At 39.0% G+C, this 27,186-nt stretch overlaps 1 protein-coding gene and 1 non-coding gene across 2 annotated transcripts in view; one reads left to right on the top strand and one right to left on the bottom strand.

Moving 5' to 3' along the window:
- Positions 1-324: 324 nt before the first annotated feature.
- trnas-uga (transfer RNA serine (anticodon UGA)) lies at positions 325-406 on the bottom strand. The gene has a single exon. It is a non-coding gene; the product is annotated as a tRNA-Ser (tRNA).
- Positions 407-16,346: 15,940 nt separating this feature from the next.
- Positions 16,347-27,186, top strand: part of LOC127449618 (IgGFc-binding protein-like) — a 69,222-nt gene continuing 58,382 nt past the window's right edge. Inside the window, exons 1-23 of the mRNA XM_051713143.1 lie at positions 16,347-16,420; positions 17,689-17,714; positions 18,427-18,570; positions 18,997-19,262; positions 19,366-19,450; positions 19,600-19,752; positions 19,863-20,033; positions 20,723-20,820; positions 20,962-21,040; positions 21,168-21,395; positions 21,494-21,687; positions 21,779-21,923; positions 22,937-23,181; positions 23,297-23,445; positions 23,542-23,670; positions 23,775-23,913; positions 24,006-24,147; positions 24,334-24,530; positions 24,628-24,766; positions 25,279-25,356; positions 25,446-25,639; positions 25,731-25,875; positions 26,888-27,132. Of these exons, the coding sequence (XP_051569103.1) occupies positions 16,347-16,420; positions 17,689-17,714; positions 18,427-18,570; positions 18,997-19,262; positions 19,366-19,450; positions 19,600-19,752; positions 19,863-20,033; positions 20,723-20,820; positions 20,962-21,040; positions 21,168-21,395; positions 21,494-21,687; positions 21,779-21,923; positions 22,937-23,181; positions 23,297-23,445; positions 23,542-23,670; positions 23,775-23,913; positions 24,006-24,147; positions 24,334-24,530; positions 24,628-24,766; positions 25,279-25,356; positions 25,446-25,639; positions 25,731-25,875; positions 26,888-27,132 (3,465 nt within the window). The remainder of the gene's footprint in view (positions 16,421-17,688; positions 17,715-18,426; positions 18,571-18,996; positions 19,263-19,365; positions 19,451-19,599; positions 19,753-19,862; positions 20,034-20,722; positions 20,821-20,961; positions 21,041-21,167; positions 21,396-21,493; positions 21,688-21,778; positions 21,924-22,936; positions 23,182-23,296; positions 23,446-23,541; positions 23,671-23,774; positions 23,914-24,005; positions 24,148-24,333; positions 24,531-24,627; positions 24,767-25,278; positions 25,357-25,445; positions 25,640-25,730; positions 25,876-26,887; positions 27,133-27,186) is intronic.

Here is a 27,186-nt window from a genome sequence, read left to right on the forward strand (position 1 = left end):
CATGACTGGACTTGTTGCACAGGTGGCATCCTATCACAGTACCACGCTGGAATTCACTGAGCTCCTGAGAGTGGCCCATTCTTTCACAAATGTTTGTAGAAGCAGTCTGCATGCCTAGGTGCTTCATTTTATACACCTGTGGCCATGGAAGTGATTGGAACACCTGAATTCAATTATTTGGATGGGTGAGCGAATACTTTTGGCAATATAGTGTATATTCAGCTTTTTCCTACCCTACATCTGCGTGCTTGGTTACAATAATTATTTCATTACGTTTCTTAACTTGCAAAGTGCAACTTTCATTTCCTCAAAATAAAATTTCCTCGCTGCGAGCAGGGTTCGAACCTGCGCGGGGAGACCCCATTGGATTTCAAGTCCAACGCCTTAACCACTCGGCCATCGCAGCACTTATACACAATGCATTCAAGTTTGTATTTTGTTGTTGACAGATGACATTTATATAATATATATAATATTGAAAGAAACGAATAAACCGCTTTATAACAATGTAGACGCTGCGCATAAATTAGAAATTAATATCTAGCTCACTAACCACAGCGCAGGCTAATGTTTTTTTTATGTTATTTGCATCTATATGTAATAATTTCCACATCAATCATTACATTAAATGATTGCATTTGGAGTTAACTGTGATTAAATCGTACCGTGAATGAATGCTGAGAACAAATGCAGCTTGAACAGACCTCCCACAAACACTGTCCTACTTTCCTCTTTTATCAAACAGGGCGTCACGTGATGGTCAAGTTGCCAGGTACCCTCCAGTTTTTTTTGTTGTTGCTGTAATTAAATCACCTATGAGGCTATTTCCATAAATTTGAGAGAAAGAAATCGTAAGAATAAAAGCTCACTTTTTTTTAATTAAAACATTTATTCACAACTCAGTTCACTAAAGATTGTCCAGACTTGAAACATCTAAGATACGACCGTAGCTTACGTCATGGAAAGCTCTTGAGTCCATGGGTTCTGCACCCGAAATTTATTTGACTGAGGAAGGAGTACGGTTTGTTTTCTGTTTTGTGCCTTTGTGCACCTTGTTTTACTGAGCCCATTCATCCTGAAGACTTAGGGTCTTAATTTAATTTAATTCTTTTTGCGAAGAGTGCTTGTTGTTATATGCTGGATTTAAATTTAGGCCCCATCCTTGAATAATTAAACAAGATAGTTGTATAGTTCGTGCATGCTGATTCGTCAGTAAAGTGCACTGTAGGAAAAGAATGGTTGAGCAAACGTAGAAAATCAAGGAAACATGTTGCAGTAAGATTTCTGAGTTCTCTCAACAACTGTCTTAATAATTGTCCTCAGTAACATTGCTTTTAGTCAAGTGAATTTGTTCACTGAATGCAAAAATTCAGGTTGAGAGAACTTCTAATTTCTTGTTCAGCCAACAATCAATTCGCAATATGAGAAGTTTTAATTTTTTTCACCATTAGTATTTTTATATAAATATGAAGTTAACTACCTCTGAAGAAAGGTATCTCTATCATAGACACACAATAGACCTCGATCCTTAACACACTAACCTCAATAACAGTGACAACTGAATAAAAGTGGCAACAAAAAACAACAAAACAGCATAAATAAAGTCAATCAACAGCAATTTAAAATAAATAAATACGTGTATAACACTAACCGCAATTTAGTTATGTTGCAGTGCATGCTGGAAACTCACAAATCAGCAAAATTTTTAACATGACATTGTTTGTTCAGACAACTCTGTTAGACTAGTTGGGACAACATTTGGGGTTATATTGTTGGTCTAACATTGTAGATAAAAGTAATTCACATTTCGAAGTATCTGTGACTAAAAAAAAACCATAAGCTGGATAAAATGCAATTAAATGTTTTACATTGTGTGCAGGCTGTTCTAAAAACACACAATATCATGGGGTTATTGTTTCATAAAAGAACAAGGTACTCAAGGTCATGCTATGTGTGAATATAGTCACACTGAAGAAGTTACAGGCACTCCCTGGTTTTTAATACCTGGGGAGAGCTGTGTGTTAGCATTCCCTTTCAATCAGTACTCGGCTGGCTTCTCAGCATAAAGAACCAAAAAGACATCTGGTCCCCCAATACACCTTTTGTCAACTGAGTTCTGTATTAGTGTAATGATTGGCTGCTGGCACTGACAATGATGAAGATGATGACGATGAATTGAAGAACCCAAGTGCAATTTATTAATAAACATGAAAACCCTAACTACAAATGTGAATGAAAAATAAGCATAAACTTGAACTTGACTTAACATAAACTTGGCATAGCATGACCTGACCTGACCTGACATGACATGACATGACATGACATGAACAACGTACCAAACACATACAATACTTGACAAAGGACAATGGAAAACATGAGGGCTTAAAAACATGGACAAGGGGTAAAACAATGACAAGGGAACCAATGAACAGACAGAACTGATAACAAGATAATCAACCAATAAACCAATGAAAACAAGACACATGAACATGGAGGGAAAACAGTACATCACATGACCAGGAAACGGGAACTAAACTTTTCAAAATAAAAGACATGAAAAACATGAATCAACAAAATACACATGACATATCCCCCCCCACTAAGGGGTGGCTCCCAACACCCCAACACATTAACAAAACACATAAAACATGACATAATGTCCCAAATTTCTGTAGGGAGCTGGGGGGGGGGGTCTTGAGGCATGGCTTGGAATGGTATAGTGTGGGGCATGTGACCAGGGCAGAGTCAATGGAAGGTGGGGCCCTGAGAGGCTCGAGGGGTGGAGCTGTGGAAGGTGGGGTTGTGAGAGACTTGAGGGGCAGAGCTATGGAAAGTGGAGCCATGAAAGACTTGAAGGGTGACACCATGGAACTTGGTACCCAAAGAGTAGCCGAAGACTCGAAGTTCCAGGGTGGAGCCGGAGGCAGGGAGCTGACGGATCGGAGGGACGAGGCGCAGCCAGAGGATCGGAGAGTCAAGGCGGAGCCAGGTGACCAACAGACCAAGGAGGAGCTGGAGGGACAAGGGACCCCAGCAAAGCCGACAGGCTGAAGGACCACAGTGGAGCCGAGGGAATGCAGAGCTGAGGCAATGTCGAGGGACTGACAGGCCAAGGCAGAGTCCAGGGCTCGGAGGGTCCAGGCGGGGTCGGAGGGTTGAAAGTTCCCCTTGCCTGCTCAGGAGAACTAAGGGTGGGTACAAGGGCAGGAACCATCTCCAGGTCCAACTGCTCAGATGTGGCCATGACATGGTGTGGAACATACTCAGGCGTGGCTGTGACGTGGCATGGAGCAGGCTCAAGCGTGGCTGTGACGTGGCATGGAGCAGGCTCAGGCGTGGCTGTGACGTGGCATGGCATGGAGCAGGCTCAGGCGTGGCTGTGACGTGGCATGGAGCAGGCTCAGGCGTGGCTGTGACGTGGCATGGCATGGAGCAGGCTCAGGCGTGGCTGTGACGTGGCATGGAGCAGGCTCAGGCGTGGCTGTGACGTGGCATGGAGCAGGCTGAGGCATTGCTGTGACATGGCATGGAGTAGGCTGAGGCGTTGCTGTGACATGGCATGAAGCAGGCTGAGGCATTGCTGTGACATGGCATGGAGCAGTCTGAGGCATTGATGTGACATGGCATGAAGCAGGCTGAGGATCCGGGGCAAAAGATGGCGCTAGCTCGGCAGCCATGACGTGAAACTCTGGCTCAGCGGCCATGACGTGAAACTCTGGCTCGGCGTCCGCCTCCCCCACAGTGAATGGCGAACCACTCATTAGAAGGGCAAGGTCAATATACCAAGTCAGGCTATAGGTGCTCTGACCGTCAGGCATCAAGGAGGAAGCTGGCTCACTCAGACCTGCCTGGAAAATGTCCTTGAGGGCTACCTCATTAAAGTCCACCCGGCAGGCCAGAGCTCAGTAGTCCTCCACATAGTCCTCCAGGGGACGATTCCCCTGACGTAGGCGGAGGAGCTGGATTGCTGGGTTCATTGTAGGTCAAGTATTCTGTAATGATAGGCTGCTGGTGCTGACAATGATGAAGACGATGACAATGAATTGAAGAACCCAAGTGCAATTTATTAATAAATGTGAAAACCCTAACTACAAAGGTGAATGAAAAATAAACATGAACTTGACTTAACATAAACTTGGCATAGCATGACATGACGTGACATGACGTGACATGACGTGACATGACGTGACATGACGTGACATGACGTGACCAACGTACCAAAAACATACAATACTTGACAAAGGACAATGGAAAACATGAGGGCTTAAATACATGGACAAGGGGTAAAACAATGACGAGGGAACCAATGAACAGACAGAACTGATAACAAGATTATCAACCAATAAACCAATGAAAACAAGACACATGAACATGGAGGGAAAACAGTACAACACATGACCAGGAAACAGGAACTAAACCTTTCAAAATAAAAGCAATGAAAAACATGAATCAACAAAATACACATGACAATTAGGAATGAGCTGGATGTTTTATTATCTTGAATCTGTATTACTTCTGTGTCATTTTTAACCTTTTCTTATGCTTATTGTCATGTCAAATCAACATGTACATTTGTAAATGTGGTTATATTTCCTTATTAATTTATATTTTGTGATTATTGTTATAGGATATAGACCTTTACATACGTAAAGTAGTTGTTAAAGAACCAAAGAGTAAAAAATGAGCAACTTTTCTAAATCAGTTAAAATGTTATTTTATATTATCACCAACATCAGAGAAATTTAATGCAAATACTAATTTACTGCAGAAAAAAACATCACTAAATCTTGAAAACCCAGAGCCCTGTTCTCTTTCACCAAAAATAATGATGACCTTTAATTACATTTACAAACAAAGCACAATTTAAAAAAAAAGCTTGGCAAGTGTTCAATAAGAGAAATAAACCATAAGTTAAATTGTTAACTTAAAACTATGGCAGAATACTTACTGTAAGCCTAGTGTGCAACTCACTTACATGCCTGTATTTTTCAGACAACTCTCCAGTAGGTGGAGGTAGGCTACTACCGCAGAAATATGCTGTAAACTTTACTAATAATATCTTAAATTTACTGACATATTTACATATAAAGATAAAGTCCAGTTTGGGTCCTTGGAGTGTCATCACCCAACTGTCTGCATAAAAAAAAAAAAAAGAAAGAAAAAAATCATATTTGTCACAAGTAATGCTGCAATAACATATTATGCTTTGAATTGTAAATAGTATGAAAATATTTTACAATTGTGTGAAGTACCTCCTTGTTTTTCCTTCCATTTTTATCTGGGGGGAAAAAACAGAACAGTTTTGAAAAGTCAGTGTTTTTAACAGAGAGCTTAAAAATGAGCCAAAAGGAAGTAAGATAAAATAATTAGCATTCCAGAGCAAATTGTTGATCCAGTAAACACCGTAAGAATTGTGCTGTTAACTTACATGTGAAATTTAGGTTATGTTCTACATGACACATACTAGCTCAAATTTTATTTCAATATTAATGTAGTGAGGCTATGAAATGGGAAACTGAAAATTAAGTTATTTCATATGATATTCACAATAACAATTATATACATTATACTGTATACTGTACTTAGGGCATATATATATATATATATTGATATATGTATAACATTCAAGTGTATATTAAATGCCTTTGTCTCATTCAGAGAAACTATTTTTTATCAAAGTGCTATGTGCCAACGATTGTTTTTAACACAACACAATAATCTAGCCTAAATAATTGCTTGCCTAACTAACTAATTAATGCTGATGACTCAAAGTATTCATACTTTATTAAACATTTACATCCATGAAAGTAGCTGAGGAAGTTTAGAACAGCTTTGAAGTCTGAACCACACCCATTATTTTTGCAATGGCTCAGTCAAGTGGATTTCTCTGTACAAAGATCAATATATACTACAGACACTTATTTTCACAGATATTTTGTTTACTTTTGTTGCTGGCAACCACATATATTATAACCACATATAATGCCAGTTAAAAGATTACAATGTATTTATGTAAAATATGTAGGCCTATTCTCAACATGACCACAAAGTACCATTCATACAGTCAGGTTGCAGGAAGGTCAGAAGAAAACCGCATTCCTCATGGGTGTAATAAACCGTGTAAGAAAGGTATTCATTTTTATAAATATTAACTAGAAAAAGCTCCTATCAGGAGAGTCCAGCCCTTGGTAGGCAATACATTTCTTTAATTGTACTGTGTAATTGTATTAAATTCAGGTCTGTTCATATCAGCATGTAAGCAGTGCAATCCATAGCGGAGCTACAATGGGTGACATGCAGACATGGATTTTTAATATAATGTTCTTTAGTAATATTTTTTGTGGAATAAATATCGCTTAAGCTAATTAAATAAATATGTCATGAACAATTTTGGGCCATTTTTAATCTATTTCTTTGATCATCGATTCTATATCCAACTTCTGTAGCTTAGACCATCCAGTCTTTCTCACTTGCACCCACATACAGAAAAGATAGCTCCACCATTGAATGCAATCCAATTTTAAATTATATTTTTGACAAGCAGATTTTCATCTTCGTCATACAGTTATTCATAAGGTAATTCTAGACAACATACAACAGAACAGATTATACAGTGTCAAAGCAAGCCAATAATATGTGAAAATCACATTAAGTCCACCTGAATCAGTGTGTGATCAGTAAGGCTTTATGCTTTCCTGATATTTGAGAACAGAATTTAAGAGTACAGATTTTCAATCTTACAATATTAACATTCACTTAAAAAATATTACTTTTTACATTCTTAAAACTATGACAATATAAACAAATTGTGAAATAAACACAAATCATTTCAATATCTATTGTGTAAAAATATGTAATTTTTTACACAAATTACGATAGTCCCACAGTTTTGCCGTTTTTTCCATCACAACCAACTATTTCGCCACTAATAATGTTTTATCTAGAGTTAGTGTAAGGCTTCTTGTTAACCATGGAGACAACAGTGTCAGTGAAGAGCATGCAAGAAATGATGTGTGAATAAAACAAACAAGCAAGTTTAGGTAAATATCTCTTGTGAACAGAATATCTTATTTGTGCATCACATGAAATCAAGCTGGAAATGTCAAATAATGCAAAGTGTGTGAAAATATGAAAGTATTTAATTGTGTGAATTTAAGAAAAATAAAGCTAGAGAGTGTGAAAAGTGTTTTAAAGAGTTAAGTTAAGGCCAAAATTGCCCATAGTTGAAGAAACATAGTAGGGCTGCTACTTTATTGGTCATATATATATATATATATATATATATATATATATATATATATATATATATATATATAGTATGCTTTCTATATATATAAATACTGTAGAACAAGTGACTTATGTTTGTGGACTGATTAAGTGCTCATGGAAGAGATGTGGCTTCAGCTGTTTTTTTTATGTTGAGAAGGTCTCAGCAGATCGGGTGGGGATTGGAAGCTCATTCCACCACTGAGGAACAGAGAATATGAATGATCTGGAGAGTGACTTTGTGCCTTGTTGCAATGAAAACACCAGGCATGGCTCATTCTTTGATCGCAGGGAGCGATAGGGGACAAAGACCTGGAGGAGTGAGTTGAAGTAAGAGGGTGCTTTTCCATCAGCTGTCCTGAAGGCCAAAGTCAAAGCCTTGATATTGATGCAAGCAGCAACAGTTAGCCAGTGGAGTGAGATAAAGAGGGGAGTGATGTGGGCCCACTTTGGTTGTTTGAAGACCAGATGTGTTGCTGACATACTTGACTAACTGCACTGACTTAATCGTGCTAGTGGGGATGCCGGCCAACAGAGAACTGGAGTAGTCAAGTCTTGATATAACAAGACCAGGAGCTGTGCACCAAATTCAGGCAGGAAAGGTGATGTTGTAAAGCACATAGCTGCAAGACTGTGTGGAAATCATAATTTCAAGTTCAAGTTTCAAGTGTTTTTTTTATTGTCGTTCAACCATATACAGTTAGTACAGTACACAGCGAAACGAGACAATGTTCCTCCAGGACCACAGTGCTACATAAAACAACATAGGACAAACACAGAACCACATGAGACTACACAGACTGAATAAGACCTACACATTCCTACATAAAGTGCACATAAATTGAGTTTGTGTGAGGGGTGTGTGGGGTCATCCACAATGCTGGTTACTTTGCGGATGCAACGTGTGGTGTAAATGTCTTTGATGGAGGGAAGAAAGACCCCGATGATCTTCTCAGCTGTCCTCACTATCCTCAGCAGGGTTTTGCGGTCCAAAACGGTGCAAGTCCCAAATCAGGCAGTGATGCAGCTGCTCAGGATGCTCTCAATAGTCCCTCTATAGAATGTGGTGAGGAAGGGGGGTGGGAGATGTGCTTTTCTCAGCCTTCGAAGAAAGTAGAGACGCTGCCCGGCTTTCTTGGTAATGGAGCTGGTGTTGAGGGACCAGGTGAGGTTCTCCGCCAGGTGATCACTAAGGAATTTGGTGCTCTTGATGATCTCCACAGAGGAGCCGTCGATGTTCAGTGGAGAGTGGTCAATCTGTGCTCTCCTGAAGTCAACAACCATCTCTTTTGTTTTGTCCACATTCAGAGACAGGTTGTTGGCTCTGCACCAGTCCATCAGCCGCTGCACTTCCTCTCTGTATGCTGATTCATTGTTCTTGCTGATGAGACCCATGACGGTCGTGTCATCGGCGAACTTGATGATGTGGTTCGAGCTGTGCATTGCTGCACAATTGTGAGTCAGCAAAGTGAACAGCAGTGGACTGAGCACACAGCCCTGGGGGGCCCCAGTGCTCAGTGTGGTGGCGGTGGAGATGCTGTTCCTGATCCGGACTGACTGAGGTCTCCCAGTCAGGAAGTCCAGGATCCAGTTGCAGAGGGAGGTGTCCAGGCCCAGCAGGTTCAGCTTTCCAATCAGATGCTGAGGAATGATTGTGTTGAATGCTGAGCTGAAGTCTATGAACAGCATTCGAACGTATGAGTCCATTTTATCAAGGTGGGTGAGGGCCAGATGGAGGGTGGTAGCGATGGCGTCGTCTGTTGAACGGTTGGGACGTTACGCGAACTGCAGTGGGTCTAGTGAGGGGGGCAGCTGGGTCTTGATGTGCCTAATGATTTCCTGAAGTGATTACTGGAATCAGCTGCATCGTTATCTTACCATATGAGGTCATAATTCAGTGAACTTTCCATCACAATCATGAGAACTGTCATAAAATTCTATGTGTGGCTGTTATGAATTTGCTCCAGATCTCAATAGCCCTTAAAATGGAAGCATAACTCTATGCCAATAATGGCATGAAGGATCACAATTTGCCAATATTGTATCATTTCGGAGCATACTCTATTACTGCAATAATATAGTGGTGCAATATATTTGTGCTGTTTGATTGGGGGAAATATTACCACATCACAGACATACACATGAGTAACAAAGTGAAATTCCCAATGTGGGAGGTTTCTTGCTGAGCATTTTGTAGTTATGACAGAATACTTTTATTAGATACAAGGAAGAACAGAGGTATTTCATGGAAAAAGAAGGATCTGGAAGAAAGGTGATTGAAGTAAGTGATGAATGAGAGAGGTCTATTTTGTGTGTACATATGACTCTAAAATTAAGTGATTTTGTGTAAAGATACTGATCATATAATTTGCTAATTATTAGCCTTTTCTTTTTACAGATGATTCCATATTGCTTATGTATTTATGCTGAGCTTTATGAGTGGTACAGCTTTTGGTACAGCTATGACACAGAGTATTATCTACCATAATACGCTACAGGGGACAAAGGTTTAGCACTGCTTACCATGGTAGTTCCCAACAGATCTGGGAACTTGTTAATGTTTTAAGCAATGACAATGATAAAAAAAAAAGAAAAAAAGGGGGGGGGGGGGGGGAAAGCATCCTGCAGTACAAACAAGAATGGGTGATTGGGGTCTGTGATATCTGTATGAGAAGCAAAATACATCACGAGGAACACATGCGTCACTATATTAGTAGTCGCAGGACGGTGTGTCAGGACCTTAAACTCAAATTAATTCAGTGAGATTTCAGAGTGTAAAATATCCACAAAGAAGTCAAATGACACTCATTGTTTGTGTACACATATTGATTTTCACACTTGTGTTCCTTCCTTGTATAATTGTAAGATTATTAACTTTCGAGAACATTGCGGTCAAAGGTCAAGTCAAGTCATTTTTATTTGTATAGCACCTTTCACAACACACATCGTTTCAAAGCAGCTTTACAGAAGATCATGAATTAACAGAAAATGAAACTGTAATATCTATAATGTCTTAGAGTCATCATTGTGTAGTTTGATAAAATATGAGTGATAATTGTGTTTAAAAATAAGTAATTAAATAATAATTGTATTTATAACCCCAGTGAGCAAGCCGAAGGCGACTGTAGCAAGGAACACAAAACTCCATAAAATGTTGGTTAATGGAGAAAAATAATCTTGGGAGAAACCAGGCTCACGGTGGAGACCAGTTCCCCTCTGGCTAAACATCATGAATATAATGCCAATATTACTTGTGTATAGTGCAAGTCATGGTTTAAAACGATTAAACTAAGTAAGTGTTAAGGGTCAGTTTTTAAACAAAGATTTTGTATGAACTGTAAGATTAATGACTAATGTCTCTGAAGTCCATCCTGGATTAACTGCAGAAGTTCACATAGATGCAATTGTTCTTGTTAGTTGGCTGATTAAGGGTTTTGTTGGCAATTAATTGATAGTCTATGTATTCCATTTCAAGAGAGTAGTCCATCATTAGATCAAGGTGATGCAGGCAGAGATCAGTTAGAATAAGAATCAGAATCAGAATGAGTTTATTGCCAAGTATGCTTACACATACAAGGAATTTGTCTTGGTGACAGGAGCTTCCAGTGTACAACAATACAAAAACAATACAAAAACAGCAGCAAGACATAGATAATAATACAAAATAAAAAATAAAACTAATTATACACATACGTACAGACACATACATACATACATAAACACATACACATGGGTAGTGCAAATCTAATACAATCTGTTGTTATGTACAGTGCAAATGTTTTTTTTTTCAGAGGAATGAAATGGCAGAAGAGGTTGGATGTGTTGGATAAATATAAAAAAGACTAAACTGTGTATTGCACATAGTTATTGCTCAATGGGGCAATTTAACTGTTCATGAGATGGATAGCCTGAGGGAAAAAACTGTTCCTGTGCCTGACGGTTCTGGTGCTCAGAGCTCTGAAGGCAACAGTTCAAAAAGGTAGTGGGTAGGGTGAGTGAGGTCCAGAGTGATTTTTCCAGCCTTTTTCCTCACTCTTGAAGTGTATAGTTCTTGAAGGGGCGGGGCAGGGGGCAACCAATAATCCTCTCAGCAGTCCGAAACTGTCCTTTGTAGTCTTCTGATGTCTGATTTCGTAGCTGAACCAAACCAGACAGTTACTGAAGTGCAGAGGACAGACTCAATGACTGCTGAGTAGAACTGTATCAGCAGCGCCTGTGGCAGGTTGAATTTCCTCAGCTGGCGAAGGATGTACAACCTCTGCTAGGCCTTTTTCACAATGGAGTCAATGTGGGTCTCCCACTTCAGGTCCTGTGAGATGGTAGTGCCCAGGAACTGAATGACCCCACTGCTGCCACAGTGCCGTTTAGAATGGCGAGGGGGGTCAGTGTTGGGGTATTTCTCCTAAAGTCCACAATGATCTCCACCGTTTTGAGCGTGTTCAGCTCAAGGTTGTTTTGAATGCACCAGACAGCAGGCTGTTCAACCTCCCTGATGATGGTGTTGAAAGCTGAACTGAAGTCCACAAAAAGGATCCTTGGATATGTCCTTGGTATGTCCAGATGTTGCAGGATATGATGCAATCCTATGTTGACTGCATCATCCACAGACCTGTTTGCTCAATAAGCAAATTGAAGGGGATCTAGAAAGGGTCCAGTGATGTTCTTCAGGTGGGCCAACACCAGTCTCTCAAATGATTTCATGACCACAGACGTCAGGGCGACAGGTCTGTAGTCATTAAGTCCTGTGATTTTTGGTTTCTTTGGGACAGGAATAATGATTGAGTGTTTGAAGCAGCATGGGACTTCACACTGCTCCAGTGATCTACTGAAGATCTGTGTGAAGATGGGGGCCAGCTGGTTAGCACAGGATCGAATACACGCTGGTGAGATGCCATCTGGGCCTGAAGCCTTCCTCGTATTTTGTTTCAGAAAAACGCGGCTCACATCATCTTTACAGATCTTAAGTGCAGGTTGTGTAGCAGGAGGGGCGAGGAGGGGGTTGCAGGAGGTGTTGGTGTTTGTGTGAAGTGAAGGTCAGAGTGGGTGTGGGGTGTGAGATTGGGCCTTTCAGATCTGCAGTAGAACACATTCAGGTCGTCAGCCAGTTGTTGGTTCCCTACAGGGTTGGGGGTAGGAATCCTGTAATTTGTGAGTTGTTTCATGCCACTCCACACTGATGCAGGGTCATTAGCTGAAAACTTGTTTTTCAGCTTCTCAGAGTATCTCCTTTTAGCCACTCTGACTTCCTTGTTCATTGTGTTCCTGGCCTGACTGTACAAGACTTTATCCCCACCCCTGTAAGCATCCTCTTTGTCCTGACGAAGCTGCCTGAGCTCAGCTGTAAACCACGGTTTGTTGTTGCTGAACTTTAAATAAGTCCTAGTAGGAATGCACATATTCCTCACAGAAACTGATATATGATGTAACAGTATCTGTGAGCTCATCCAGGTCTGTGGCTGCAGCCTCAAAAACACTCCAATCCGTGCAATCGAAGCAGGCTTGTAGTTCCTGCTCTGCTTCATTGGCCCATCTCTTTACAGTCCTTACTACTGGCTTGGTTGATTTTAATTTCTGCCTGTAGGTTGGAAGAAGATGAACCAGACAGTGACCAGAGAGTCCCAAAGCTGCTCTAGGGACAGAGCGATATGCATCCTTTATTGTTGTGTAACAATGATCCTGTATGTTCCTGTCTCTGGTGGGGTATGTGATGTGCTGTTTGTATTTGGGCAGTTCACGTGTGAGATTTGCTTTGTTAAAATCCCCAAGAATAATAATAACTGAGTCCGGGTATTGTTGTTCCATGTCTGTGATTTGATCATCCAGCTGTTGCAGCGTTGTGTTCAAACACGTGTTTGGTGCATACACACTTACCAGAATAAACTAGGAAAACTCCCGCGGCGAGTAGAAAGGCTTACAGTTAATAAAGAGCGCTTCCAAATTAGGACAGCACATCCTCTTTAACATTGTTATATCTGTACACCAACTTTCATTTATTTAAAAGCACGTTCCACCGCCTCTCGGTTTCCCCGTTAACTCCGTGATGCGATCCACTCTGAACAGCTGGAAGCCCGGCAGATGTAACGCACTGTCCGGAATGGCTTTACTCAGCCAGGTTTCTGTGAAGCACAAGGCAGCAGAGGTTGAAAAGTCCTTGTTTGTGCGGGTGAGGAGATGTAGTTCGTCCGTTTTGTTAGGAAGAGAGCAGAGATTCGCTAAGTGAATACTCGGCAGCGCTCGTCTTCCTCGCCTGCGTCTCTTGAACAGCAGAGCCGTGCCTCCAACTAAGCAAAATGTCTGAATATTCAAAAACAGGGAAAAGATTGTCTGGTACATGCTGTCGAATGTTCAGCAGTTCGTCTCTGTTAAAACTGACTGGAAAAACGCAAATAGGTGCATCGCAGTTCAACCTGTCGGTAAGGTCTATCCTAAGTCCAAGGTTCAGGCAATGGCATATGAAGTATCCCATGTCTTATGGTTGGAGTTGGCATCAGTTCATCCTCTGAAGTCCATTGTAATAGACTGAAGTGATGTTTGGCTGGCACCGGCTGCTATAGTCATCATCACTCAGCGACAAGTAGCAGTGGAGTCCAACACAAAGCAGGAATGGAGCTGGATCCAGCCGGTTCTGGTGACCTCAGGATAGGAGTTACGAGGTTGATACAGGGAAACAAATAGAATAATATTAGCAGAGATGCCATTCAATTTATTGCAAAGTTCTAGATCACGACCAATGTTTCTGGTTTCTGGTTCCGGCAGACCTAACTAAAGCAGCCTAATTTGAGTTGAAGGATAAATTAGGTGTATGCCTGGCTAAATAGATGAGTCTTTAGTCTAGATTTAAACTGAGTGAGTGTGTCTGCATCTTGAACAGTGTTAGGGAGACTATTCCATAGTTTAGGAGCCAAATATGAAAAGGATCTACCTCAAAATGATGCATCAGCTACGTAAACAGACACCATGGATTTTACTGCAGTAAAAGTATTGCCCAATCTGAAACTTACTGAATCTTGACAAAAAGAGTGAAGTCAGTCATAAATTCCAACGTTGTCTGTTATTAGTAAAATTTGATCAGTTGTGCAGTGAACACTCAGACATTGTTATGCAGCTTAAATGTAAAGGAACATTATATGACTTATTGGTGGTTCACTGTATTTTTTTTCTAAGCTTCATGTGGTATCATCTAAATTAACTGGTTTGATTCAAGTCAAAAATATTATTTAAGATGTCTGAATCAACCTAGGTTACACATGTTAAAAAATTGTTAATTGCATGGTTACTACTTTTTACAGTGTATTTACTCGCATATGAGCCAAGATTCACTCGAAAGGTTTAAAGACAAAGAGCTAACTGTACTAAACTTAATGTAATCATTTAATATTAATGTAATTATGTTTGTTAATGACCTGTTAATGATAGTTATTATAATGTGTCACCAACAATCCGCTTTTTTACATTTAGACTGGGCAACATTCTTCATCTTAGAGTGTGATTATGTTGATGAGCTGGGCCTGCGGTGGAACAGAACACCTCAGGGTGCTTCTATTTACAAGCATCATAAACATACTATATTATGTTATATATTGGAATAATTGATTCATTTTTTCCCCAATAAGAGTCATTATCTCAGTGAGAAATTTGTAAAAGTTTTTGATAACTGCTTACTTGCATCAGTAACTAGAAGGCTGAAAAATATCATTGAATTAAGCAAATAATTTCATTTGAATTACTTAATTTAGGCACACATGATTTATTATGTTTGTGTCGTCCAATAAAGGAAGACTAAACCTGCATTTATTTTTAAGATAATTTACAATATAATTCCTACACACAAAATCTTTTTTTTTTCTTTGCCAATCATTTAATGACCAAGTTTGATCTCCCATGATGACCTATTTGGACCTCCCCTGCAACAGGAGAAATATTTAAAGGAATATATCCGGGTTCAATACAAGTTAAGCTCCATCGACAGCATTTGTGGAAAATTGTTGATTACCACAAAAAATGGGGTAATAATGAGACACTTACAATGGAAGTGAATGAGGGCCAATCCGTAAATGTTAAAATACTCACTGTTTCAAAAGTATAGCCACAAGACATAAACAATATGGGTGTTAACATGATTTTAGTGTGACAAAATTGCTTACTAATCTTTTCTGTGTAAAGTTATATTCAATTTTACAACTTTGTTGCCATGACGACGTTATGCCGTAAACACTAAAACCATAAAACGACTGCAAAAACAATGATTTAAACAACTTAACAGCTCAAATATTACATGAGTTTTAACAGAAGAATTCATGTACATGCTTTTATAAAATCATAAGCTTCACATTTCTGCCTTTGGACCCTCCAAAAACTGGCCCCATTCACTTCCATTGTAAGTGCCTCACTATAACTTCAATTTTTCTCTCTATTTTAAACGAAAAGAATTGACAAGTCGAAATAATTTTTTGTGGTAAACAACATTATGCCACAAATGCTGTCGATTGAGCTGAACCCAGAACCCAGAAAATTCCATTAATGATCTGTGCATTTTATGAAATAATGATTCTATAAAAATTATTTATCGAGCTTGAAGTGCAGGCATTGAGTGTTTTTCCTATATTTACAGATAAAGACCCTGTAATTTAAACATTTTTTTGCTCTAGTTATCAAATTATTCTTTCATAAACTCAAAGTTTCATTATGCCAGCAAATAATTAATTGATTGTGCTATTCAGACCTGTCAAATATTAATTGTGAAAAATGGTGATATAAAAGATGAAAAAAAAAAAGCCAAGAATTCCATTATGCAATAGAGTCTATGTTGAGCTGAAATGCATAACTGTCTTCTGATACGCCCTTCCTCCCATAAGCATGAAGAGGATAGGGAGAACGCACCCTGGCCCTTTAAAAGCAGTTACTGATTCACCAAATTAGTTTTGCAATGAGCTATGTAAAATAATATACATGAAAGTGATAAAAAATGATACACTCCTTCTTATGAACTCCCTCACTAACTGTGCAACTGTTCCTTTATAAACCCTCACAGACCTCTTGGTTCTGTCTTAGAGAGCCCAACACCATCCAATAATCCAGACATGGGACGTCTGGAGTTACTACTAGTCTTAGTATGGATAAAAAATTGCTATACCATAGACGACGATGTGAATAGGTGAGATGCTCATAATTATTATTTAGTAATTTAGTACATTTCAGCAATCATGAGAATTTAAGCTTAATTCTGAATTTGATGCTTTTAACATTTTTTTTTATTATTTTTTTATCTGAATGAACCAAATTCAGTAAAATATTAGATAATTATGCATATTAATATTCATCCATTTGCATTTGCTTGTTCAACTATGCCATTCTACATGCTTAATAATCATTTAAATGTATTTGGAAACTTTACCAGTCATAAAAGTAGAGCTGTCAGTTAATAAGATCAACTAATAAGGAAAACAACTTGTTTCTGGCAACACCCAAAGAAATTGTATGGGTAAATGCAAGTTAATATATCAGAATTTTGTTACTGCATAATTTATCAAAACTTTAGTGTCAAGGTATTAATACTGTATTTTTTCACATCAAACACTTTTCTGAAGCATTGTGGATTTCACTTCATTGAAATTTAGGGTACAACAGGGTTTAAGGCACACCTTAAGGAAAATGTGCTTTTTTGTTTCTGGTAACAAAATGTATCAAGATCGAAAAAAAATATTTTTACCCCAAATACCATTCTTTCACTTACTGGACAGTTATTAAAAAATGTTTGATTAATCTTGAACAAAACAGAAAATGATAAATAAGTATTTTGTCTCAAAATAAATGTGATAATTTCAAAGATTTTCTTTAGCTACATAAATTTGCAACATTTTAAAAAATATTAAAAATTAGATAAAACTGCCTCAAAATCAACCTTTAGACACCACACGCAATGATCTATCTCAAGGATCAGAAAAATCTAGCAGTGCATAGTGACAAACAGGTGTTTAGGACGGTGCTGTGGTAGTATTTGTTGCTATTTAGTGTTTTGGGATAAAATAAAATCAGTGGAGACTTTAGCCCTGTTTTCCCCCTTTTTTTAATTACAATGTTACAAAAAAATGAAAAAACATAATGAATACAAAATGACTAATACATTTATTATTTTACTTTAATGATATTTAACATCTGATTATATCTGATTAAAATAGCGCCTATCATCTTTGATAATCTGATTGATAATCTGATGAAACATAATTAAGGTAGTAAATTATATTAGGTAATAAGGCGTTATGTTGTGATGATGGTAATTATTATGTAATATCTGAATTACACATTTAAATGCCTTTAGAAAGAGAAAAAAAGAGAAAAACAGATTATGCTGTTAATATGATATATACTAGCTCTTTTGTCCTTTTCTGGTATTAGTTTAACTTCTTATTTTGTTTTCTTTAGATATGATGTGACTCAGAGAGATGCTGGTAAGTTATTCATGATATAAAATGTTATGAGGACAGTGTTTAGCCAGGAAATTACCTCTTTTGCCCAAAGTCTTCCTGACATTTTCAAACCATTTATTTCTCTTTTCTTTTTCAAATATTCAATATAAAAATATGAACTACCATTATTAGATCTTTCTAAATGTATGTATAGAAGATTTTCATGCATGTAACTGATATAAACGCTGTATTGCATACAGCAAAAAAATATATAAAAAATTAAATCTTCATCACATGCTTAGCAGTGCACAAAACTCTTACGTGCTTGCAATCCAGCAAAGACAGGGCCATGACATTACAAAACACAAGAATTGGCTGTAAATGGGTGGAGTACGGTATGCCCCCATAAAGCATATCTATAGTCCATATCCATGTACATCTTATTATAAGAACATTTATGGCATTTTAAATTCTGAATACATTAAAATGTGTGCTATTATTGATTTCTCATTTTAGAACTGTTTATTTATTATTATTTTATAATTATTATTATTATTATTTTTGATTTAAAATAATATCCTTAAATATTTATAAAAAAACAAAACAAAAAAAAAAGCACTTCAAAAAATAGCCAGTGTTGTAGAACATTTCTAAATATGGAGGATGTCTAAGCCAAGGGGGGAAAATAATTGTGCTACTGCCCCCCAAAATACACATATACAATTTTAACCACTGAAAATATCTTTTGAAGTAGTGTTAGCCTCGTGTGACTTCAACAAAAACGAAGACCCCTTCTGCAACTTCCAACAAGACATTTCAGATCAGAGTGATTGGACACGTCATACAGGACCCTCCCCAACACCAGGCACTGGACCCAATGGAGACTATCCTGATGGATGTGAGTATGAGTGCCTCACAAAGAAACAACAGTACAGTGATCAGTCACTCAATTGAAGATGCACATTCATTAAAGAATACATTTCAGCAGACACTTTTTTTTTAAATGTTCATTTTAAAATTTTCAAAATGAGAGAAATTACAGTGCACAGAAATTTCTACAAAATTACAACATTATTTAAAGGGACAGTCCCCTTGAAGCAACACGGAGTTAAGTGCATTGCTCCATGATTATATAGTAAGGTTATGATCTCACATACTCTGGCCCTGTGTTCATGGAGGAATCTAGGCTACTTACTCACTTTGGAGGTTAATTTCTTATGTCGGGCTACCATTAGGTTGCCACTAATTCAGTATTAGGTTAAGAGTAGCATGTTTTTATTTTCTTGCCTTCATCCATTGTTAAATGTAATCCTTTTCCCCATAGCTGGCTATTACATATATCATGAGGCTGACAACGTTGCGAACGGACAGAAAGCACGTCTACTCAGCCAGACTATTAGCAATGGGCCTGCTGAAATCTGTGTACAGTTTTACTACTATATGTATGGCAGTGACAGCAGAAATACACTGACTGTGTTGGCCAAACATACCAGCTCTGAGGAAAATCTGTGGCAGAAAATGGGAATCCAAAGCCCTTCATGGCTTGGGGCCTCTGTCACAGTGCCCATACCAGCCGGACAGACCATTCAGGTGAGTGCTAATTAAAGTGTGCATGTATGACTGTTTGTTGAGTGTTAAGGCTTTAACATGTGGGCAACTTTTTAAATACAAAATAAAAAATGTTCTCTTCTAGATTGTGTTTGAAGCAATGCGAGGGGATTCTTCATCATGTGACACTGCCCTGGATAACATTGTCATCACTGAAGGAGCCTGCCCTGGTACTTTAACCCACTCTCATTGCATGTTACAAAGATGTACATTGAAATACAGACCCATTTATATATAATAATATTATAAATAATATTGTTTTATAATTGCTTTCTGCACCACGCAAATCTAGAATGGACCTTTGTTTCTGTTTATACAGGGTGTTTAGCCAGGTGTGATTTCGATGACAGAGAATTATGTGGCTGGACAAATATAGTACCTGATGATGAGGATATTGAAGGCTGGGAGTTTTGGGTTGGGCAGACAGATACACCAGGCACTGGCCCTGAAGACGACTTCTCCAAACCAGGATGTGAGGCCAACATTGCACACTGTGACTTTGATTAAGACAACAATTATTAAATTTTTGCTTTCAGTCCTCTCAACATTCCATGTCTTTTCAAACTTTTTTTCCCAATGCAGTGGGGAGTTATTTGTTAATGGACTCCTTCTACAGTGTGGAAGGAGCATCAGCTCAGCTCTGGAGCCCCTCTACTTCAGATGCTTCCTCTGGTTGCCTACAGCTGGACTTCCATTTCTACTTGTATGGCACTGCCTCCGAAATGGAGCTTCAGGTCCATGCAGTCACTGCTGGTAAGACACCACAAGCTTTTGCTGTACAGTACAGTACAGACTGTAGTATTAAGGCACTGGTAAGTTCAAAGGAAAATTATGACATAAAATAATAAAGATCATATTTATATGGTATTGTCCAAATGCTGTGCCAAGATATACAATGACAGCCTCCTTTAGTGTATTAAGCACTAAGCAGTGAATAGAATGCACTCTTGCATAGGCCATATTTTTTTGTAGGGTTGATAAAAACAAAAGGCATTTGGTCACAATCAGCTACAAAACTGAAAAGGCATCGCTTGTGTTATAAAAGTACAAAATAAATAGAATAATGAAAAATAAAACTTGTGCATTAGGAGAAGCCATTCTTGTTTTGGGTTGGTGCATAGATAGTCTCTTCTTCTTCTGCTCTTTTTCGTGTTGTGGCGGTTAGCAAACAGCGTTGCATTACCGCGCACGCCCTCTTCTGGATTGGAGTGTGTATCGCCTGTGACTGACTCGTGACTCTGTGACGGTTCGGGACGAATATATGTACCGTTACACCCCTAATAACTAGTTATTAACAAATTGTCTGAAATATTTTTCTAAACATTATAAACTTTATAGATATTAACTGTTACTAGTCTAAATACCAGATTAAATACAGTAACACATAATTCATTTATTAATAAAAACAGTTTCTCAGATATTTATTTTAATTTTATGTATAGGTGGGGCACTTGGAACCCCTATTTTCAGCCTCAAAGGAAATCAAGGTCAGGGCTGGAAGCCAGCAATGGTTCGCTACACTGGTACTGCTAATGTGCAGGTCAGTTTTTTTCTCAATTAGAAATTCATAAATAATCTTCTTTAAATTTGACACATTGATCTGATCCACTTAACTTGCGAAACATTTTATTAGTTCTTTAAGGTGTGTGTGTTTACACTGCTATTCACATTTTCATTTCAGTTTGTTATAGTTGGTGTTTATGGGGAAACAGAGAAAACAGATATTGCAATTGATAGTGTCTGCATTACCGCTTGTAAAGGTAGGTGGCAGAAAAAGCCATATCTCATATTACTGTAAGTCTAAATGTCAGTCCCACATGTCAAAGACATTTGCACAAACAACTGTTGAAATTCCATTCTAATTGTTGTTTCCACACTTTTGTTTAGATGAAACTCCAACACCTAAACCTTCCACACCTCAACCCACAACACCAAAACCAACAACAGCGAGTCCAACGACACCTAAACCATCAACACCCAAACCCACAACACCTAAACCAACAACAGTGAGTCCATCAACACCTAAACCAACAACAGTGAGTCCATCAACACCTAAACCAACAACAGTGAGTCCATCAACACCTAAACCATCCACACCACAACCAACCCCACCAGGTATGTTACACTTTTTCTTAACAAAAGTAAAAATTAAAAAAATAAAACAAAATTAAAAAAATTGATACAGCTAAACAACCTTTATTATCTTCCAATAGTGATATGCCCTCCAGATTCTGAGTACATTGAATGTGGACCAGCCTGTATTCCTAGCTGCAAAGAACCCTCCACCAACTGCAGTGGTTCTTGCATCAGTGGCTGCTTCTGTAAACCAGGATTTGTTTTCCGTGGAAAACGCTGTGTTCCTATTGAGCAGTGTGGCTGCCTAGATGAAGACAACAATTACTTTGAGGTGTGTGAATTGTCATTCATGTGAGGCTTCATTTTAAACCAGTTCTGTGACTATAGTCTTGGCTCTTAACACGGTCTGTGTTTGCACTCAGCCTGGTGAGATCATATTTGGAAATGGATGCTCCAAGTTGTGTCGCTGTGCGGGCAACTACACTTTTGACTGTGTGGACAACACCTGTGACCTTGTGACAGAAGAATGTCGGGAGGTTGGCGGAGTGCATGGCTGTTACCCTAAAGGTACTGTAGAGAACTACAATCTTTCCTTAACCCATAATTATTACAACTGACAAGTGATCAGTGGTAGGATTAGTTCACCAAAAATGAAGATTCTCTAATCATTTACTCCACCCTCATGCCATCTAAGATGTGTACGGCTTTCTTTTTTTCTGCTGAACACAAACAAAGAATTTTAGACTAATATCTAAGCTCCGTAGGTCCATACAATGCAAGTGAATGGTGATCAGGCCTTCCAAGCTCCAAAAAAAGAGATAAAGTCAGCATAAACTACAGCATGGACTCCAGTGGTTTAATCAGTGTCTCCTGAAGCGATCCAGTTGGTTTTGGGTGAGAACAGACCAAAATGTAATTCATTTTCCACTGTACATCTTGACAGCCGTTTCCTTGGCGATCACTGCCTATAGCACTGTTTAGAGCACTGTGCATGCGTCAAGCACTAGGAAGTGTAAAAGAGCTTGATCATGATCGTGCCCAAAGACTGCATTGGCAAGATGTACAGTGAAAAAGGACTTACATTTTGGCCTGTTCTCACACAAAACCAACTGGATCGCATCAGAAGACATTGGTGAAACCACTGGAGTCTGATGGATTACCTTTATGCTGACACCATCTCCTTTTTGAAGCTTCAAAGGCCTAATCACCATTCACTTGCATTGTATGGACCTAGAGAGCTGAGATGTTCTTCTAAAAATCTTTGTTTGTGTTCAGCAGAAGAAAGTCATACACATCTGAGTTGGCATGAGGGTTCGTAAATGATGAGAGAATTTTCTCTTGAATTACTCTTGCAATTGCACTTCCAATATGTTTCGAAGCGCAAAACCTTGTTTTCAGATTTTATGCCATCTTCTACTTAGACATTTTTGTCATAAGAGCTGGCAGTTATCATCTTGAAAACTTGTAATTGTTCATACAAAGGATAAAAAAATGTTTTCCTGATGCATCTTGCATTTAAATAATATTTTATTTATAGTATGCATACTTACATCTGACACCAAGTGGTTGTTCACTTATAGGTACCTCCACTTGTGTTTCCTCTGGTGACCCCCATTACACCACCTTTGATAACCAGCGCTATGACTTCATGGGAAATTGCTCTTACCTGATGTCCGAGCCTTGTAACAGCACAGATGTTCCTTACTTCGCTGTATACACAGACAATGAGAATCGCTACAACAATCCTCATATCAGTTATGTAAAAGCGGTACATGTCCATGCACTGGGCGTCAAAGTGTCCATTCTGAAAGGAGGGATTGTGCAGGTAAGAGAAAAGGACAGTATTTGTGATATTATACACTGTACTATATTTCAAATATATTTAGTTTGGTTTTTGGTGGCACATTTAAATGTACAGTTTGTTTTCTGATTTTTCTCAGGTGAATGGTACCAATGTGAATGTTCCTTTTAGTCCTGTCAGTGGTGTTGACATTTTTAAGTCCGGTGTGCACTACACAGTGGCCTTGAACTTTGGAGTAACTGTACGTTACGATGGAAACCACTTTATGGATATTAAAGTTATAAAGGAGTGAGTATGATTCTTTTAAAAGCCTTAGTCTAAAAAGACTCTAAATAGTCTTTTACAGCATTTTCATACAACTCTTTGTTTGTGATCATTTTACAGCTATGAGGTCAAACTTTGTGGACTGTGTGGCGACTACAATGGAGACCCTAAGGATGACTTCCGTACCCCCACTGGTGAGCTGGTCCAAAGGCCCACTGACTTCGGCAACAGTTGGAACACAGACCCTGAGTAAGACAACGTGCAAGGCGCATATCGTTACTGAGCGAGACTTATTTCTGTTGCCTATGAATGGATGTCATAGAAGAAGACTTACCTTTGTTTCTGCCCTTCAGCTGCGATAAAACAGTGGTAGACCCGAGCCCAGGGTGTACAGATACGGAGCAGGACTTGTATGAAGGGCCTGCTTACTGTGGTGTCATACTGGACCGCAATGGTCCATTTGCTGCTTGCCATCCAAAAGTCAATCCCAATGTGAGTGAAATCGAATCTGTTCATTTGTAAGGCATTAGTTCATAAGTTTGTCCATTCCACAGATAACGTCTTAACCCTGTGTGTGTGTGTAGGGTTTCTTCCAAGACTGTTTGTTTGATGTGTGTGAGCTGGATGGTGCTCAGTCCGCATTGTGCGAAGCAATAGAGGCATATGTCCATAAATGTCAGGAACGTGGCATCACAATTGGGCCCTGGAGAAACAGCACCTTCTGTCGTACGTCTGAAAATTACATTGTCCTCTGGGAAACCATAAACTCTTATCAAAAAGTGTTGACTACTTCTCATAATGTCTCATAGAGCAAAGATGCAATTGTGATTAGATGTGTTGCACTACACCGTTTTTGCAAACATTGCATTGTGGAGAATATACCACAGGTTAACACACAGTCTTCCTCTACAGCTCTGACATGCCCAGACAATAGCCACTTTGAATCGTGCGTCCCGATTTGCCAGCCTTCCTGTACCCCGATTCCACCAAATCAGTGCTCTGGGCCTTGTTCTGAAGGGTGTCTTTGTGACCCTGGATATGTCCTCAGTGCTGGCATGTGTGTGAAAGCAGATACATGTGGCTGCACGTACAATGGACAGTATTACCAGGTGAGGGAACTGTAAAAATGTGTGAATGTTTGTTTGAGGCAATGAAGCCGTTTTTAACACTGTACTAATATGATATTTACTCTCTCCATGTTTTTAGCCAGGTCAAGAGTTCTACTCTAAGGACTGTGAGCTACAGTGTAGGTGTGACCCTCCATTCGTTACCTGCAATGCTGCTGAGTGCCTCCCGAATGAACAATGTGGCGTACAGGGTGGAATAATTGGATGTTACCCAGAAGGTGAGTACTTTGGTTAACTCACTAATATAAAGTATAATACCATGATTATAGCAGGCTGCATTGCATTACACGCAACCACGTCATTACATAACTTACATTTCATTATTTACAAATACTGTGTGACAGTATATTGCTGTACTTTAAACACTGCTGTTTTAGTTAGCTATTAAAGGGATAGTTCCCCAAAAATGAAAATCTTGTCATTTCTTCGCCGTCATGTTGTTTCAAATCTGTATGACTTTATTTTTGTGATGCACAAAAGATGATGTTAGGCAAAATGTTTAGGCTCAGTCACCATTCACTTTTACTGTAGGGAGCTAAAATTCTGCATAACAATTATTTTTGTGTTTCACGGAAGCAAGAAAGTCATACGGGTTTGGTAAAATGTTATGGTTGAGTAAATGACATAAATTTCATTTTTGATTGAACCATCCCTTGGGTAGAAACAAATGGCTAATGGGTTAAAATATTTTACTCAATTTTGCACTCAATATCTTTTCTCAATCCCCCAGCGAGTCCATCAACTCCTAAACCATCCACACCACAACCAACAACAACTAAGCCAACTACTCCAAGACCAACACCGCCAGGTATGTTAAAATTATTTTCTTAGAAAAGTTTTAGAAATGATAACATATGTACAGTATATAGCTAAACAACCTTTATTATCTTCCCACAGTGACATGCCCTCCAGATTCTGAGTACATTGAATGTGGACCAGCCTGTATTCCTAGCTGCAAAGAACCCTCCACCAACTGCAGTGGTTCTTGCATCAGTGGCTGCTTCTGTAAACCAGGATTTGTTTTCCGTGGAAAACGCTGTGTTCCTATTGAGCAGTGTGGCTGCCTAGATGAAGACAACAATTACTTTGAGGTGTGTGAATTGTCATTCATGTGAGGCTTCATTTTAAACCAGTTCTGTGACTATAGTCTTGGCTCTAATCACGGTCTGTGTTTGCACTCAGCCTGGTGAGATCATATTTGGAAATGGATGCTCCAAGTTGTGTCGCTGTGCGGGCAACTACACTTTTGACTGTGTGGACAACACCTGTGACCTTGTGACAGAAGAATGTCGGGAGGTTGGCGGAGTGCATGGCTGTTACCCTAAAGGTACTGTAGAGAACTACAATCTTTCCTTAACCCATACTTATTACAACTGACAAGTGATCAGTGGTAGGATTAGTTCACCAAAAATGAAGATTCTCTAATCATTTACTCCACCCTCATGCCATCTAAGATGTGTACGGCTTTCTTTTTTTCTGCTGAACACAAACGAAGAATTTTAGACTAATATCTAAGCTCCGTAGGTCCATACAAGGCAAGTGAATGGTGATCAGGCCTTCCAAGCTCCAAAAAAGAGATAAAGTCAGCATAAACTTCAGCATGGACTCCAGTGGTTTAATCAGTGTCTCCTGAAGCGATCCAGTTGGTTTTGGGTGAGAACAGACCAAAATGTAATTCCTTTTCCACTGTACATCTTGACCGCAGTTTCCTTGGCGATCACTGCCTATAGCACTGTTTAGCGCACTGTGCATGCGTCAAGCACTAGGAAGTGTAATCGAGCTTGATCATGATCGTGCCCAAAGACTGCATTGGCAAGATGTACAGTGAAAAAGGACTTACATTTTGGCCTGTTCTCACACAAAACCAACTGGATCGCATCAGAAGACATTGGTGAAACCACTGGAGTCTGATGGATTACCTTTATGCTGACACCATCTCCTTTTTGAAGCTTCAAAGGCCTAATCACCATTCACTTGCATTGTATGGACCTAGAGAGCTGAGATGTTCTTCTAAAAATCTTTGTTTGTGTTCAGCAGAAGAAAGTCATACACATCTGAGTTGGCATGAGGGTTCGTAAATGATGAGAGAATTTTCTCTTGAATTACTCTTGCAATTGCACTTCCAATATGTTTCGAAGCGCAAAGCCTTGTTTTCAGATTTTATGCCATCTTCTACTTAGACATTTTTGTCATAAGAGCTGGCAGTTATCATCTTGAAAACTTGTAATTGTTCATACAAAGGATAAAAAAATGTTTTCCTGATGCATCTTGCATTTAAATAGTATTTTATTTATAGTATGCATACTTACATCTGACACCAAGTGGTTGTTCACTTATAGGTACCTCCACTTGTGTTTCCTCTGGTGACCCCCATTACACCACCTTTGATAACCAGCGCTATGACTTCATGGGAAATTGCTCTTACCTGATGTCCGAGCCTTGTAACAGCACAGATGTTCCTTACTTCGCTGTATACACAGACAATGAGAATCGCTACAACAATCCTCATATCAGTTATGTAAAAGCGGTACATGTCCATGCACTGGGCGTCAAAGTGTCCATTCTGAAAGGAGGGATTGTGCAGGTAAGAGAAAAGGACAGTATTTGTGATATTATACACTGTACTATATTTCAAATA

This window comes from Myxocyprinus asiaticus, chromosome 2 (assembly GCF_019703515.2).
Source record: "Myxocyprinus asiaticus isolate MX2 ecotype Aquarium Trade chromosome 2, UBuf_Myxa_2, whole genome shotgun sequence".
Taxonomy (NCBI): domain Eukaryota; kingdom Metazoa; phylum Chordata; class Actinopteri; order Cypriniformes; family Catostomidae; genus Myxocyprinus; species Myxocyprinus asiaticus.